Source organism: Oenanthe melanoleuca, chromosome 10 (genome assembly GCF_029582105.1).
Source record: "Oenanthe melanoleuca isolate GR-GAL-2019-014 chromosome 10, OMel1.0, whole genome shotgun sequence".
Classification (NCBI taxonomy): domain Eukaryota; kingdom Metazoa; phylum Chordata; class Aves; order Passeriformes; family Muscicapidae; genus Oenanthe; species Oenanthe melanoleuca.
Genome location: NC_079344.1, coordinates 18,972,532 through 18,989,433, shown reverse-complemented (window position 1 = coordinate 18,989,433; position 16,902 = coordinate 18,972,532). Strand labels below are relative to the sequence as shown.

General features: G+C 42.6%; 2 protein-coding genes across 3 annotated transcripts; both read left to right on the top strand.

The window, feature by feature from the left end:
- Positions 1 to 888: 888 nt before the first annotated feature.
- On the top strand, positions 889 to 6,036 carry HYKK (hydroxylysine kinase). The gene is made up of 6 exons (XM_056500018.1): positions 889 to 1,229; positions 1,338 to 1,417; positions 1,701 to 2,038; positions 2,799 to 2,941; positions 4,805 to 4,988; positions 5,518 to 6,036. The coding sequence occupies exons 3-6, from the start codon at positions 1,708 to 1,710 to the stop codon at positions 5,985 to 5,987; spliced, it is 1,128 nt and encodes a 375-aa protein (XP_056355993.1). The 5' UTR covers positions 889 to 1,229; positions 1,338 to 1,417; positions 1,701 to 1,707; the 3' UTR covers positions 5,988 to 6,036.
- Positions 6,037 to 6,504: 468 nt separating this feature from the next.
- On the top strand, positions 6,505 to 11,963 carry PSMA4 (proteasome 20S subunit alpha 4). 2 transcript variants are annotated; one of them, XM_056500020.1, is made up of 9 exons: positions 6,505 to 6,719; positions 6,926 to 6,996; positions 7,181 to 7,223; positions 7,959 to 8,121; positions 9,435 to 9,512; positions 9,743 to 9,831; positions 10,683 to 10,813; positions 11,054 to 11,177; positions 11,560 to 11,963. In XM_056500020.1, exons 2-9 carry the CDS (start codon positions 6,994 to 6,996, stop codon positions 11,712 to 11,714), a joined length of 786 nt encoding a protein of 261 aa, XP_056355995.1. In that variant the 5' UTR covers positions 6,505 to 6,719; positions 6,926 to 6,993; the 3' UTR covers positions 11,715 to 11,963. The 2 variants fall into 2 exon arrangements, with proteins under 2 accessions (XP_056355995.1, XP_056355996.1); XM_056500021.1 differs by lacking the exon at positions 7,181 to 7,223 and having other exon boundaries at positions 6,547 to 6,719.
- Positions 11,964 to 16,902: the final 4,939 nt, after the last annotated feature.

Here is a 16,902-nt window from a genome sequence, read left to right as displayed (position 1 = left end):
TGATTTTTGCACTCCAGTCTGGCAGCTGAAGCAAGACTAAGTACAGATGTGTAAAGTCCATTGGCATCTTGTTTGAGAGAGCAGGAGTACATTTCTGTACTCATGTTGCCAAACCACAGCAAGAATGGTTTCCCACTCTACTGATTTTATTCCAATGAGCTAAAGCTTCAGAAACCAGGAGAGAGAGCCCTAAATATTTTACAGAGCTATTTTCTTTTTGAAAAAAACCCTTAATTTTGTGGTTTCTAGTGAGAAGAGGTGGTCAATTACTTTTATTAACATCTACTCTGAAACTGAAGAGGAAAAAAACTGTTTCTTGGGGAAATAGTTTCCTTTTTCTAAATCCCCTATTTGATTAAAATTAACATTTGTTGTCAATTCTGTGTCCTTAATATTACAAACAATGCTGAAATTTTGTGATAGAGGATTTTTAACTGATTTACTTAAAATCAAGGTGATTTAGGCGGTGTTGTTTGGGTTGGGGGGGCGGGGCTTGTTAGGGTTTTGGGTGTTTTTCAGCATGCCTTTCCTAAATTCCTTTTTCTTCAGTTTCCTAATTCTGTCATAGCAAGACTTCAACTATGGCAGATTGCTATTTTTTCATTAGGAGTTTTCAGAAGATATTTCTATATTAATATTGACGTTTGCTATTATTTTCATTAAGGGTGAAATTTTCTAGGACTGGACCTATTGTCCCAATAAAAATTTTCTCTGGGACAGTCTAAAGGACATCCTAAGCAAGACGCCTCAGGTTTGTTATATATACTTATATATGGTGTTCAGTCGAAGCATTTGGCAGAGGTTTTGATGTGCTGTGCTGATAAAGGGTTTAAACAAAAGAATAAAAACGGATGTCTTCCCTCCTGCCCGCTGCGGGCGCAGGGATTTTAAGCGCTCTGCCTTTGTAACAGGAAGTCGCAGCTCCCCTCCTCTCTGGTGCAGTTGGAAAACAAAGCTCAGGGCCCGGGGCGGCCGTTCCGCGTTCCGCTGGCGACGGGCAGCTCCGGCCGGGGCTGAGCTGAGCTGAGCTGAGCTGGGCAGGGCTGGGCTGGGCTGGGCTGGCCGGGGCTAAGCTGGGCTGGCCGGGCCCCGGCCCAGGGCAGTCCCTGGCGCTCCTCGGCTCCCCGGGCCGGTCAAAGGTTGGCGCGGCTCCCGCAGAGTCCAAGAGTTGCGCTCGGCTCGGGAGATTCCTGCAGCTGGGCGGGCGAGAGACGAGCCAGCGTCTGCAGGTTTGTGCTGCCTTTCTTAGCGCAGGAATTCGGAAGGCCGTGACCAAGCGGGAAGATTTAATCTGCTTTAACGTTCTGATTTACTAAAATATTTCTTTCCTTTTGCAGGCACGAATTGAAGGCCTCCTGATCAGGGATTCAGCAGCTCTCGTCCTGAGGGAGTCATTCCTGCCTATCAACAATACCAGGTTAGGCTGCTGCTAGGAATGAGCCAATAAAAGCTCGGTTAATAAGCTCTTCACATGTGCTATTCTGAACAGACTGAGTGCATCTCTCTAGAAATGTTTCTTCAATAACCGGGGCTGCAGCGTGTTTGATAAGCTATGATGTAAGAAACCTGAGCTGGTACAGGTGGTTGTTTAATACATGTAGGAAACTCTTCTCCAGTAGCTGAATGCATTTTCTTGCAGTAGTTACTGTTTCTGGTGTGAGAATACAGATCAGATCATGCAGCTTTTCTTTTTCTCCTAGAGACACGATGTCTTCTGGCAATGACTGTCAGTCCCAACGCCTGACCAAACCCACCCTTGGGGAGAGGGAGGCAGCTGAACTCGTTGACAGGGTGTTTGGATTGAAGGTGTCCTGGATCAGGTCACTCCCCAGCTACGATGACCAGAACTTCCACGTGCATGTGTCAGCTGCAGGTACTGAGGAGTATGTCCTCAAAATCACCAATTCAGAAGACAGCCAGGAGCCTGACCTCATTGAAGCGCAGACCCGGGCCATGATGTTTCTCAGTGCTGAGGGCTTCCCGTCAGCTACTCCTTACCTGACAAAGGATGGTCACATCATGTCTCTGGAGTCAGGAGGTGAGCCACTGGGGGCACTTTCACTGCCCCCCTCTCACCCTCAGCTTGGCACCAGCTTGCTGGATGGCATGCCATGTGTATGCTAAAGGGAGACTCTGGGCCTGTGTTTCAGTGGGAGGGATATGCACCAGGTGACCTCTATTCCAGCCATCATAGTCTAGACTTAGAATACCAGAAGCAAAGCAACCCAGAGAGAATAATAATTAACTAGGAAAACTCTTAGGAAGACACTTCAGCTTAAGGAATTGGAGAAAACATTTGTCTGACATCTGTGTCCATGCACAGAAAAAAGCTAAAAACGCCCCATTGACTACACGGTGCTTGAAATTATTTGCCTTTAGGGTGGTGTAAAACACAGTTCTAGCCCATCTCTGAAGCCAGAATAAATTGCTTTAACAGTCTTTGGAAGAAAAAATGTGTTGGCATTTAGCTTTTACTGTCACTGTAACTTCATTACAACATTTAGGATTCCTGAGACCTGTTCTGCTGCAAAACTTTATGTGGGTTTGTGCAGGCACAGGAGGAACCCTGCTTGGTGCTTGGGTGGGTCCAAACACCAGGACTAAAAATCCAGCATAGATTTTCTAAGTGTGCTAAGGTTTGTACATTATTATACAATGTAAATCAAATATTTGCATGACATTGGTTTTACAAGCTGTATCTGACAACTTCTGCACTGGAATACACCTTTTTTGCCTCTTGCAGTAACTAATACTCAATAGCATATAGCAGAGTGACTGACTGCATCTCTTCTTGTCAGATACTAGACCTGGGAGCAAGAAGTACATGGTCAGACTGCTGACTTACCTGCCAGGTACACCAGTAGCAAAAATCACTACCAATGCTCAGATTCTCTATGAGATTGGGAGGCTCGCTGCCAGCATGGATAAAGTGCTCTCAGAGGTGAGTTCTCGTTCTTCAGCCGCAGATTTCTCTCTTAATTAATGTCTTCAGCATCTGCTCACTGCATTTCAGTGCCTGCTTTTCTGACCTGCAAAATGCAAGCTGGTGACTGCAGATGTCAGTTGGACTCATGGCTCCAAGCTGGCTGCTACGAAAGCCTTTAAAGTAACATGGTACTGGTGATCTTTCTGCAAGGCATTTTTGTACCACGAACAGGGAGATAAGGAGTTCTTTTCACTTCTGCAAAGCTCACTGTTAATGTTTCAAACCTGGCAAATAAAGGAGAATAAACCCTAGGGTTCCCGAATTAGAAGAGTGCCAAGCTCATTTTAAAGGATTTTTGTGTAGTGCACAGCTGGCTGATCCATTATTTTGAATTCCTTTTGACTTGCTGACTTTCTTCTTGTCATTAGCACTGTGAGCATTTCACATTGGTACCCTCCCTGCAGTGCCAGCTGTGCCAACAAACAGATCTGTGACACTTCTCATTTGCACCACTGCCACTCAGTCTTAATGCAAAGCAAGTTCTATCTTTACTCTGTAGTTACACAGGATAATAAACCTGATCAATCAGCCAGTAAGTAAGTTTGATGCATGAAAGAACTCACATTATTTATTAACCTTTCATTAACCTTTCCTTCTCATGTTCAAGCTACCAGCTTCAGTTATGAAATGTGAATAGCCAGTTTTACTAAGCACATTCTTAAATCACAAGAGCATTTTTCAGTTGTGAAATATAACTTACTGTTTCCTTCTGACACACTAGTCACACTCTTGTAGTATGATTAAAATAAGCTAGTCTCAAAATACATCTCTGACTGATCCTGCTAAGGAGGAAGTAGTTAATGAGAAGCAATTCTGATGGAAAAGGCTCTTTATTCCCTTAACATATGGATTATCATCCACCAAGGTGGTTTAGGCTTGATCTTGTTCTTTACTTGTTTATGCACCATCCATTTTTGACTGTCATATATCTGGCTATCTGGCTATTTGACTATCTTTAAGAGCCTTAATGACAAGCATAAATTTTGGGGTTTTTTTTAGTTTTTTTTATTAAAAGGAAGCCAGGTATTCTTTCGGGAAGGTTTTTCTTTGTTATTTAATTTTCCCTATGCACTAATCCAATCTGGCCCAGAGGTGACCTTGATAAGCATTTGGGGAGTGCAAGATAAGCATGGGGTGTGCAGTGGCAGAGGTGCTTTTCCTCCCTGAACGTCACTTTCCAAGCCAGCCCTTCCCTTTGCTAGTGACAGAGGGGTTAAGGACCTTGTATGTTTAAAGTAGTGAGGCCTGGGTGTACAAAGGCACATTTTCATGGGCATAAAGCCATGCTCAGGGTCTCCATAAACTTCTGTGCTCAGGATTTTTCACACACCAGCTGTTCCTGAGGCTTGTCCTCCAGAGGTCTCACCTTTAAAAGCACAGAGTGTGCCTGCTCCCAGCCTGCTGGCAGGGTTTGTGTCTCTGGTGCTCCCACAGCTTTCTGCAGCACCAGCTATGCAGGCTAAGCTCTGCCAGAGAAGGACTCTGGCCTTGGCAGAGGCTCAAAGTTGCTACTAATGTCACCCTGTGGACAGGCAACAGCAATTTTACACTATTGAAGTGACAAATGACTTAAGGTAATCTTTGTACCTGAAATATGGGAGAAAAACATTCAGGCTGTATGTAGATACTAAGATGCTTGCCTTAATCATTCTTCAGGTATTTTTTACTTGATATAAAACAACAGTCCAAGTCATGGAGCTTTTCAGTGAGTCTTATTAGAAACCTGTTAAAATTAATAGGGGTTTTGAATCAAGTCCTTTAATCATAAAGTCAGCAATTTTTCTTATGCCTATATATTATTGTGTGCTTTTTCCAAAGAAATTCCAGCATCCATCAGTAAAAAGTCTGCACCGAGGTCAGTTCATTTGGAACCTGGCAAATGTTCCTCTTCTGGATCAGTACATTTATGCCTTGGGCCAGAACAAACAGCGTGCAGTGGTGGAGCAAGTTATTGAGCAGTTTAAAGGCAAAGTAATACCCAAGCTAAGCAGCTTCCGAGCCTGTGAGTATTTTATTCTCACTGTTATTATGTTGAACTGAGACGCAGAAATTTCTTATAGGAGTTTGACTCTGTAGAGAAGGAAAATAAAAATAGCCAAAAAAGTAAATTTCTTTTCCCTAGCCTAGACATGGACAAATACTGTGCTGCATGTGCTGTCCAGTCAGAGTCAGTTCTTTATCTTTCTCATGGGTTTGTTCCTAGTTAAGTCTATGATTTTCATGCTTCCTAAATATGTATGGAGTACAGTACTACCTTTCATAAAGGCCCAAACAAGTACTTACTCCAGTTTTTGGAATTCAGTTGACATTGACATTGATGATGTGACAGTTCTGTAGTTGTTGTGTGTTTGCAAATATGCAGTGTATGGCAGGTCCCAGCAGCCTGGAGCACAGTCTTGGAATGCTCCCTCTTGGAAAGGCAGCACTTGATGCTGCAGGGGACTAGTGGGGTTTTGCAGCTGAGTGTTAGTTTGACATGTTTCAGCCATTTAATAATTATTAACTGCTGTTTCTATTTCTTTTGTGTTTAGGTATCAATCATGGAGACCTTAATGACCACAACATTCTAGTAGACTCCAGTTGTGCTTCCCTGGAAAGTCCCCAGTACAGAGTGTCTGGCATCCTGGACTTCAGTGACATGAGTTACGGCTATTATGTGTTTGAGGTCGCGATAGCCATCATGTACATGATGATTGAGAGCCCAGAGCCTCTGGGTGTTGGGGGACACGTTCTCGCAGGGTTTGAGAGCGTCCTGCCACTCACTGCCGAGGAGAGAGGTGCCCTCTTTCTCCTGGTCGGTGGGAGGTTTGCACAGTCCCTTGTCATCGCCGCCCACACAGCTCTGCTCTACCCAGAGAACAAGGAGTACCTCACAATCACAGCCAAAACTGGCTGGAAACACTTAATGATGATGTTCGAGATGGGCCAGGAAGCTGTGGAGAGGACGTGGTTTGAGACTGCCCAGGCGTACACACAGCACAGCCCTGTCCTGTCGGTGTAAGACTGCTGAGGGGCCGGGGTGACATGCACTGAATAAAGCAACGAAGGCAGCGCTGCCTGGGCTGCATGGGGCGTCCGCGGGCAGGGCCGGGACCAGGCTCATCTCCGGGGAGAAAAAACCCTCATGGTTTCCTCCCTCATGGATTGCCGCCCTCACGGTACAGGGTGCGGCCATTACTGCTGAGGTTTGACCATCACCTACCCTCACAACAGCCACAGGGTGTGACCATTCCCTGCCCTGAGACGGAGTGGATGTTGGTGTGACCATTCCCTGCCCTGAGACGGAGTGGATGTTGGTGTGACCATTACCTCCCCCTCAACACCGCAGGGATGAGCTGTGACCATTCCTTGCTCTCACACGAAGGCGATGTGTTCCGACAGTTCGCTGCCCTCACGGTGGGCGTGGCCGTTTCACGCTCCTCTCGGCGGAGCGCGGGCACGCGCACGTGACGCTGCGGGCCGAGCGCGCCAGCCCCGCCCCGCGGCGGCAGGAAAGGGCGCAGGCCCCGCCCCAGGCCGGCCCGCGGCACCGCGCAGGCGCGGCGGCCATTTCCGACGCGGCGGTAGGAAAGGGCGCAGGCCCCGCCCCAGGCCGGCCCGCGGCACCGCGCAGGCGCGGCGGCCATTTCCGACGCGGCGGTGAAGGTTCGGGCGCGGCAGCAGCGCCCGGTTGCTGCCCGCAGGCCGGGCCTCGCCGCCCCCCGCCCGGCGCAGCGATTCCCTGCGGCGCGCCGTGAGTGAGGACGGGCGGCGGGCAGGCGGCGGGGCGCGGGACGCGTGTGTGCGGGGCGCGGGAGGCGGCGCGGCCCGCGCGTTGTGCCGCGCTGAGGATGACTGTGCAGTGCGGGCGCCGCCGCAGCGCCCCCTGGGGCCGTGCCGGGGCGCGCTCGGTGCCGCTGCCCGGGGTTCCCGGTTCACGTGCCCTGTGCTCTCTTGCAGGCCCGCTGCCGCTTCCCGTGCCCTGTGCCGTCCTGCCGGCTCGCTGCCCGCGGCTCGTCCCCGGCACCATGGTGAGTGACCCGCCTTCCCCGGAGCCGTGCTGAGCCGTGGCTCCTGCCGAGTCACGGCCCGGGCAGGGGCGCCGGGCGCCGGGCACCAGCCCGAGGGCACCGAGTGGCTGCCTCTGTTGTACAGGGTCTTTAGGGCGTTGGTGACAAGAGACTGGTGATACTTACTGAGCTATTCCTTTTACAGTCTCGAAGATACGACTCCAGAACTACCATATTTTCTCCGGAAGGTATTTTTTAACCCGGGACTTTCAAGTAAACTCTGACTGTTCTGTCTTCTCAAAACTAGCAAAATACTTGCACAGAGGGTGATTGTTAGTTGCATGTTTCTGTCTGAGTTACAAAAATCACATTATACCCACGCCCAGTTCTGTAGGAACAGCAAGGGTCCAAAGTGGACACCTTCAAATTAATTCTAATTGAAGCAATAATGAGACTGAGTCCTATTAGTGAGTAATATCACTTGCCATGTTTTTGAAATAACCATTTATCTCTCGTTTGAGTATGGTTAGATTTTGTCACTATCCCCTGAGAATGGATAATATCCTGCTGGTGCAGTCACACCTCTCCTTGTTATTCTTGCACATGCTGAAAAAAGTACGTACAAACCACATTTTCTTACTTCTTAGATGGATTGAACCCAAGAAACACAGTATAAAATATTTTGTCTATTGAAAATTTGTCTTGGTTTATTCTACTGCAGCAGAGAGTTCTTTAATTTTTTAAATTATTTTTCTTTTAATAGAAGGGTTCCCCCCCTCAGTGGCCATGTCCAGTATTACCTTATTTTCCTTCTCTGACTCCTTCCTCCTTTTCAGCCAATTAATTTACAATTGACTGGTAAGAGACTGAAGGAGTAGAGGGGACAACAAGCACTTGTCAGATTCTTGTCAGAACTTTAGGTCACCTTGTGTGGCTGATGTTGCTCAGTGTTATTTGTTGATGGTAGGAATTCCATCCTGCAGGTCGCCTGTACCAGGTGGAGTATGCCATGGAGGCCATCGGCCACGCAGGCACCTGCCTGGGAATTCTAGCAAACGATGGAGTTCTGCTGGCAGCAGAGCGGCGCAACATTCACAAGCTTCTTGATGAAGTATTCTTCTCTGAGAAAATATACAAACTTAATGAGTAAGTTGAAATGGTGATTAAATGTCCAATGATGTTACTAATCACAAAGTGCTGATTCGCACATAACCTGGTCTTACTTTGTTGGAAGTGTAAATAATCCTTTTGCTTGGTGTTTTGACAAGTATGATTATTCTGTCATTTTTCACTTTAGTAGTTCCCCTTCTAAAGTAGAAGTATTGATTTTTGTTGTTTTTTTTTTTTTTTTTAATCTCTACGATAATTTTCTAGGTGGAATAGCCTGTTTGTTGGTACTAGACCACACAAAGTAATGGTATTGTAGCAGTTAAGAGAACTGTGAAATCTCAGTTTTACAAAATACCATGGGGCGGGGAGGGGGGGGCAAGGCAGAATAAAGAATGCATACGAAAATTACTGTGCTATTTCAGATCCCCTTCCACATCTCTGTTTTTCTTTGTGCCTTGAAAAGTATGAGATAACTGGGTAAAACATGCCTTGAGCTTCTTTGCCACAATTGCAGCAGAGATGAAACATCCTTCTATTACCATTTTCATTTTAACTTCTGGAAGTTAAATTTGTGATGTCAGAGCAAAGAGTTTTATGGATTTTTCTTGTTGCAAGAGAGGTAGAGCTTCATCCTTGACAGAAGCTGCACATAAACACAAATAGTTTTCCATTCTGTCTGCCTCCCATTCCATGTTGACCCTGAAAGCCCCTGGAGTGGTAGGAACTACTGGATTTTCAAGGAAGCAGTGTAACAGCACAATGGAGTAGTCACCTAGAATAGCCCTTCCATCTTTTCACAAATCCTTTTTGTGCAGCAAAAGGTTTGTAGCATATCAGATTGAGCTGAAGAGGTACTAAATTAAGATCGAAGAGAAAAATCAAGGATTGAAGTGTTTACTTTTCCTAGGGTCGTATGAAGACCACGAAATTTCAGTCACACAGATGCCATGTGTCAGCCAGCAGCTCCCACTGAAGGCCTGTCACTGTGTGGCTCCTGCAGTGCAGGGTGTGCTGTGTCAGGCAGCCTCCTGAGAGGCACTTCTATGTATGTGCCTAAAATGGCTCTGGTAAAACCACTCAGAACTTAATCATCCTTGGCATGACCCTCGTCTTGGAGCTAGATGTGTAACTAACATACTGACTCGCTGACTTCTGCTGTCCACCTTTATTCTCAGCAAATGGTTACTCATACTTCTGGGTACACCCTAGAGGCAGGAGCTGATGAACCCATTTGTGGTTTTGATCAGAAAAGCCTGACAGCAGGTGCTCTGCTGGAACCCCTGTATGAAGATGTGAGTGCTGGTTGGAGATTGACAGGAATTCAGTTAATTTGTATGCTTTTCTCACAGGGATATGGCGTGCAGCGTTGCAGGAATAACTTCAGATGCCAATGTTCTAACCAATGAGCTGAGACTGATTGCACAGAGGTAGGTGTGCTGACAGCTAATGTGGTTTTACTCACCTGTGCTGTCACATTCAGCTCTTTGTGCATTAGATCAAAATGAACATGCATTTAGTTGATCAGAAGTAGGTTGAAATATAACAGCTAGATCACAGAGGCTCTAACTTGGGAACTTGTTTCCTCTTAAATATTGTGCATGATATGGTCAGCAAAACAGGTTTTGAAAACTGTTTTTTTTTCCCTCTGTGATATTAGGTATTTGTTACAGTATCAAGAGCCCATTCCTTGTGAACAACTTGTGACAGCACTGTGTGATATCAAGCAGGCTTATACACAGTTTGGAGGTAATGAATTATGATGAATCATTGTGTTACTAAGTGTCTCAAGAACAATTCTCTTACGTAATATGAAGAATCTAAGTCTGTGGACAGTTCTACCGAATTCTCTTAAAAAGTAATACTTAGGGAAAAAATAGCCTAATTTAAGAGGAGAATGGGTAGTCATGGTTACTGTTTTTTGTTGCTGAGGCTTCTACTTCTTATGGCGTGGGAAATTGATGACTGAGATGCTGGCCTATTGCATAGAATGCTTTGAGTGCTCTTGCATTTAATGATTGCCTTCAAAAGACCAGCAGGGAATTGTTTAGGCACCCTTTCAACATTTTGGGCCCATCCAGCACATTGGCACAGTAGTCAAAACCAGGGCTGTATGTAGGGGTATCAGTATTGTAACACTTGAAAAAAGTACTGTTTGTGTGGTTCAAGGAACATGTTAGAAAATGATATTGTAAGCAGTGTTCCTTAGAACCGATGATTCTGTTGTTTTACGTGTATGTGGTGGGAGGGAATTACCTTTTAAATTACCTAGCTTTTGACACTGCTAAGTTAATTGCTTAACAGCTAAGCTACATACTTGAAATATTAAATTTTGATTTAAAGTCCTGAGATGATAAGATTACAATTTGTGGAGACACAGATGAACTGCTCTTAAGGTTAAATGGAATAAACCTCTGCAGCTCCCACCCCATGACTTAGAAGGAAATGCTGGTGAGCTTATCTCAGCAACAGAAGTGTAGAACTGTCTATTAAATCCTACTTCACAGAATAGATTGAAAAATGAAATCAAAGAAAATAATTGTCACTCATGACCAATCTTGTTACTAAATTTAGGTTGCTAATAGCCTTCTTTTCAACAGGAAAACGTCCTTTTGGTGTTTCATTGCTCTATATTGGCTGGGATAAGCATTATGGATTTCAGCTGTATCAAAGTGATCCTAGTGGAAATTATGGAGGGTGGAAAGCCACATGCATTGGGAATAATAGCGCTGTAAGTTCTGGGTTTTTTCTTCTCAAAAAAACAAGTTAAAAAGTGTAAATGGTACTGTATTAATTGAGTTGCTGATTCTTAGTGTGGGAGAGATTTACAGGTAATTGTAGAAATGCTGCTATTAACTCATGTTAATAACTCATTATTAATAACTCATGTTATTAACTCATTATCTGGCAAAACCCCAACTGAGTTGTTGATTGCCCAAAGACACCATTTTAATTTCTGTGGAATTTACAGGCAGCTGTGTCAATGCTGAAGCAAGACTACAAAGAAGGGGAGATGACGTTAAAGACTGCCCTGGCTTTGGCCATTAAGGTTCTAAACAAAACCATGGATGTCAGCAAGCTCTCTGCCGAGAAAGGTGAGCGTTGGCTGACACGGGACAGCACCCTCTGCTTAAACCAAGGGAACAGTGAGTGCATATACTCCAGATGTGGCTCACTGGAGCATTAGTTGTCACCAGAAATGTTTTCAGAAGATGCAGCAGTTGTCAGCCTTAGCCCAAGGGGCATTCAGATAGCTCAGTGCAGGCTGATCCCTGCTAGAGGCGAGGCTGCAGTTTGGGGATTGAAGTGCCTGCTTGTGTGGGAGCAGAAGCTGAGAGGAGCTCCCCTGCTGCAGGAGGGGACTGCGGGGCACAGGGAGCACTGTAGCCTCCTGCCTCACCCTCACCTGTCATCTCACACCTTGCCCTGCTGATGATTGCTCTGCCTAAACACTGCTGTCTGTTCCATGTGTTTCAGTTGAAATTGCAACACTGACCAGAGAGAACGGAAAGACAGTAATAAGGGTTCTGAAGCAAAAGGAGGTGGAACAATTGATAAAACAACATGAGGAGGAGGAAGCAAAAGCTGAACGTGAAAAGAAGGAGAAGGAACAAAAAGAGAAGGATAAATAGAATATGAAATCAAGCGTTCTCTAGATAATAAAGGACCTGCTTCAGCAAAAGATAATCTGCATTTCTGTGCTGTAGAAGCCTGCAGCTATGCATGGAGGACCCAGAAGTACTTTTGATGAACCAGGTCCTTAGTCATCATTTAGATAATTAGTTTACTGCTCCTTACATTGACCAATAATTGCTTTAATTCTTGAACACTCTTTCTTTCATCTTCTATTTTTTATTATGGAATAAAATTTAAGAAGAATAGTGATGAGTGTCTTTATTTCCTCAGTAATGCGTGGATATTCACAACCTTGAGGAATTTTAATTGCTTTAAACCATTCAAACAAGGTATATGCTAGTTGGTAAAGAGCAAATATGGTGTTAGAATTGTTAGAATTTAGTGTGTATGTGTGGGTTTTCCTTTTAAGGTAGTGAAAAGAGCTCCTAAGTTTGAAAAGTCATTTCACAAATACAGAATTAAAGTGTGCTGGCATGCCAAGTTTTAGTTCTGGCCTATTTTGTTCTATAACAGGCTCTGTCAAACTGATGGTCTTGCAAGCAGTAGTGTTTTAAAAATGCCCTGTAGCAAATGTGTTCAGTTTATCATAGCCTTCACAAGTGCATGTGTTTTCTAAGGAATTAACCATACAACACTAGTTATATTGACACAAACTAGAAAGACATTTTATTAAGGCCATGTGAAAATCCTTTATCTATCTTGTCAAAGTACAAATAGGTAAGTAAAATAGTGCATGATTCTTAGGCCATGTTGGCTCTTTCACATTTTATCGTGTAAGGAAATTGAGATGCTTTGTGTTTAGTTTAGTGTTGCTGCTACTTCCCCAGTGAATTTGGTGCCTTTCTCTGACACACAATGGTCAAGAAAATGAATCAGTTAACCAGTAAGAAATCATAACTGTATGAATTAGGAATCATAGTCATTTTTGTCCAGCATACTTTTTTGCACTCAGTATAGGGGTATGATTGTCAGATTAGCAAAAATCTCTTCTGAAAAAAAAAGTAGTCTGGAGTGAGCAAAAGAACTGAAAACAAGTTACTGAAGATTACTGTGCACCCATTCATATATCAAAAGTGAAGTGAAAAGCCTGAGGGACCTGCTTAAAAGTGAGGCCTTGCTCAGTTTCTAACTATGACAGTGGTGATCCAGCCCACTTGTGCCCACCCTGGATTGGTTTGGTTTTCTTACCCCAAAGGATATCTGATGTGTACATGATTTAATATGACCGTTTAAAGAAACTGAGTGAATCCATACAGTGTTTTGTTGGTTTTAATCCTTCTCAGACATTTTTGACTAAAATGTACTTTGTCAACATGGCCAGAAATTACCCTTCCTCTCGAGTAAACCCATTTTTGAGCTCACTGCTGTAAGAGTCACTGTTGAGAAGAGGGAAGGAATCTGACTCAAGATGTCTGTGCTGCAGCTTGTGTAGTTGTCCTGCACTCACTCTGGCAGTCTCTGTACAGAGAGGGGGGAGGCTGTGGGTTCTCTGCATGACCTGACTGCTCATTCCCTGAGTCTTGGTGCACACTATTTCCTTTAGTCTTTAGCACTGAACTTAGCATTTTGTTAATACTCGAATTCTATACCTAATGAAAGTTCAACTGACTTTAATTTACACCTTGTGCAACAGTAGGTCTTCCAAATAACTATAGGAATGGTATTTCATGTAACAAGTCCTGAATAGTTGCAGACAACATGCAACTATGCAATGGGCAATATTTAATCTTCATTACAAAGGATTGTATAAATACCTCAAGCTCCATTTTATGTAGAAATTCAGTGCTCAATCTTTCTATTTTTTGATACCATGTATGCAATATATCAGCATCTTTTGCAGATTTCTGGATTGCTGATGATTGGTATACAAGTACTTGGAATGTGCTCTAAAAACAGCAATGCCAAAATGGAGTTTTTTCTCACTTCTCAAAGATTACTTGCAACAATCCATGATTGATTCCAGCAATGCTTTCTGTCTTCTAGGAAACTGTTAGAGCATCTGAGCTTATGTTCATCAATGTATATAGTTCATAAAAGGCAGTTTGTTTAGTGTAATAGTGTAAGTATTATCAGAGAGCTTAGAATATAGACTGACTAAAATATTTTTCTTAGAAGCATCTTTTTTTCTAAAAAAATGGGGATAACTCATATATGCATATCTTGGTTTAAAGAATTACCAATATCATTTCTTTGCCAAACATGGCATCATTTGCTGGTAAAGGAGAATTTTTTTAGATACTGTAATAATAAAAAGCTGGAATTACTTTAATAAATGCATTGAGTCATTGTGATAAGTTTAAAAATATTTATTTAAAGGTTTTGTCTGCACAAAGTGGAAGAAATATTGTCTAATACTTCATGAGTATAATCTTTGAACAGTAATTACCAATTAGATTTAAAAAATCATCATCTCTCTTGAGTGCCATTAATTGCTGATTGTGAGCTGAGCCTCAGCACTGCCTTGGAATAGGCAAGTAACTCTAGCTAGCAGTCATGTCCAAGATGTACAGCTGAGTTCTCCTAACCAAAATTTCATTTGTGATTCATTCTGCATTGAGCCTAGGGCAGTAAGCACATGCTGGAGATCTTTCATCATAGAATCTTCCTGAGCCACCTGGACACTACTGCAAGTTTTTTACCTGTTCCTCCTAGAAACAAGAGCAGTGTCTGACTGCATTGGCCTATTGTGTTGATTCTGGCTTTGTGTGTTTAAAAAAAATTAAAAAAAAATCACCACCAACTGTGCCTTTCCTGGGAGTGGTTTGGGGATAAGTCGTAAGAACAGAAAAATTATTCTGGCGATACATTTGAGGTATCTTTGCTAATCAAAATGATCTTCCTGTTCTTTGTATGGGTTTTTTTGGGTTTGGTTTTTTTTTTTTGGTGTATGTGGTGTTTACGTAGAGTTTACAGTGTATTACATAAGTATTTAAAATATTTAGCTATTGCTGTGGATTTAATGTTATTTTAAAATAAGAACTTCATGTGGTGCTGTGGAAGGTGACAGATTTTTCAAATTAGGTAAAAGTATTTACTTAAAGTTGTTTGCATAATATAATGTTTGGAAACTTAAAAACCTGGATAGCTTATATCTCACTTGAGTGCATGATAGAACTTGTTAGGGCAAATATGCAAATATTCACAAATAGATTGTCCTAAGAAACTGTAACGTGGTTTGTTATTCTAAGTAGCTTAAGAGATAATGAAACTACTGCTTCTCCAATAATTACCTGTGTTGTCTGTTGCATCTGTCAGTGTTTTAAAAGTAGTTAGCTTGTTTTCTAGGTGGCTGTATTCTGTTCAAATAAAGTCAAATTAACTTCCAATACTGCTTCTTATATGACCTCCTTTAGGTATGCGTCCCTTTTTATTTGTCAGTTACAAAAGCACCCAAATTAAAAGACAGCAAAAGACTCCTGATGTTACATTTGACAGCTGCTTCTGGTTTGTTAAGTATTTTCCAAGTAATTATTTATTCTTTCTGTTCATAACCTTAAAATTAGGGAAAAGTACTTCTTCACTGTGTTGTGAAAATGAATGTAATGGTTGAATGGTGTCCAGTGGTTTCAGAGGCTCAGGACTGTATGTGATACACAGATAACACAGTTAAGTACCCAAGACATGTAAGTCCAAGAAGCTGATGCACTCAAATGCTTCATACATGAGACAAAACGTGTAGTTTCAGACTGGAGGAGATTCTAAGACTTATTTAAGAAAAGACTTATTTAAGACTTAGTCTTTCATTTTCTTTAAAGAGTATTTCCCACCACAGTTCTGCAGTAAAAAATATCCTCATTTTCAAGTTCTAATTGCAGTTATTTCTACTGCAATATAAAAACCCACTAAAGTTACTGGATCTAAGAGTACCCTTCACTGGCTTTAATCTGGAGGAAATTCAGCTTCATAAAGTTTTTAGACTATTTCTCATTTTACAAATAGAACTGAGGAGCTGGCTATTTTTATCCGGGTTTAATTTGGCATTTGGCTTTCCAGTTTCCAATACCCTTGAGTGCACAGCAAAAGCTGCCATCAGCCAATTTATGGCAGATTCTCAGAGCGTGCTTTAGCAGGGACATTCAGATGTCACCTCCTGCAGACAAGGGTCCTCTGAAAGACAGCATTACTCACGGAATTGTTTAGGCTTTCACTCAATGGTAAATATTAAACTTGACACGCTGCTGATACTATTATCATTTTGCTCCAAGTTCAAAGCAGCAGGAAAAAGCAGCTTCTTATTTATAACTACTGTTTTCTAAAGCACTAATAATACAACATAATTAACATGTGCCAGATGATGCTACATAAAATATTTAGCAAAATGTTAGGCATGTAACCCAGACAGTTTAATCCTTTTATAGCCTACAGCATCTGTTTTGCCTCGTTAGGACCCAACTGCACACAAATCCACAGTTATGTAATAAAAACAGTTTCTCATGTCCTGCACGTTCTAGTGGCAGCTATGTTCAACATTAGGAGTGACACATTATGGCTCCAAAATGCATCTACTGCACTGCACAGAAATACAGTTCTTACCTGATAAACTCATGTTAAGAACACCAGGTACAGTAGGGAACCAGCTTGCATGAAAAACTACAGAGCTGGAATCTCAGTTCAAGTATTGCCCTGTAATTCTTGAAGTACTCAGAAAATACCAGAGCTACAGAGTGTTACCAAAAAAAAAAAAAAAAAAAAAAAAAGAGAAAAAGTGAGGGTTTGTGCCCTGTTTTGGGCTAAAATATATTTTTCATTTGCTATAAAATCTTGGCCACTGCATCCACACTGAGCATTTCAAAGTAAGAGCCATGCTGCATCCTTTACACAAGTATTTTGATTGTGGAAGATATGCCATACACAAATGGATTCTCAATATATCAAATGACCGTATTTACTGCAGAGCATTCAGATCAATAGAGCCTGTCACTAAAAGCATGCTGGAAGAAACTCCTGTGCTCTTTGTGTGCTCGTGCAGATTGCATTACGTCTTGCACAATCCAAATATGGCTGCAGGGAAAGGTAATACAGAAAAACACCAGTTTAAAAATTAAGAAAAGGATTGAAATGCTCCAGTATTCTGCTTTGGTCATTGAAAAGAATCAGCGATTACACAGAGAGATGCAGTTTTTCTGTAAAATAAACAATTGATATAAAAGAATTTTGACAATTGACAACATGCTTAATGAAATT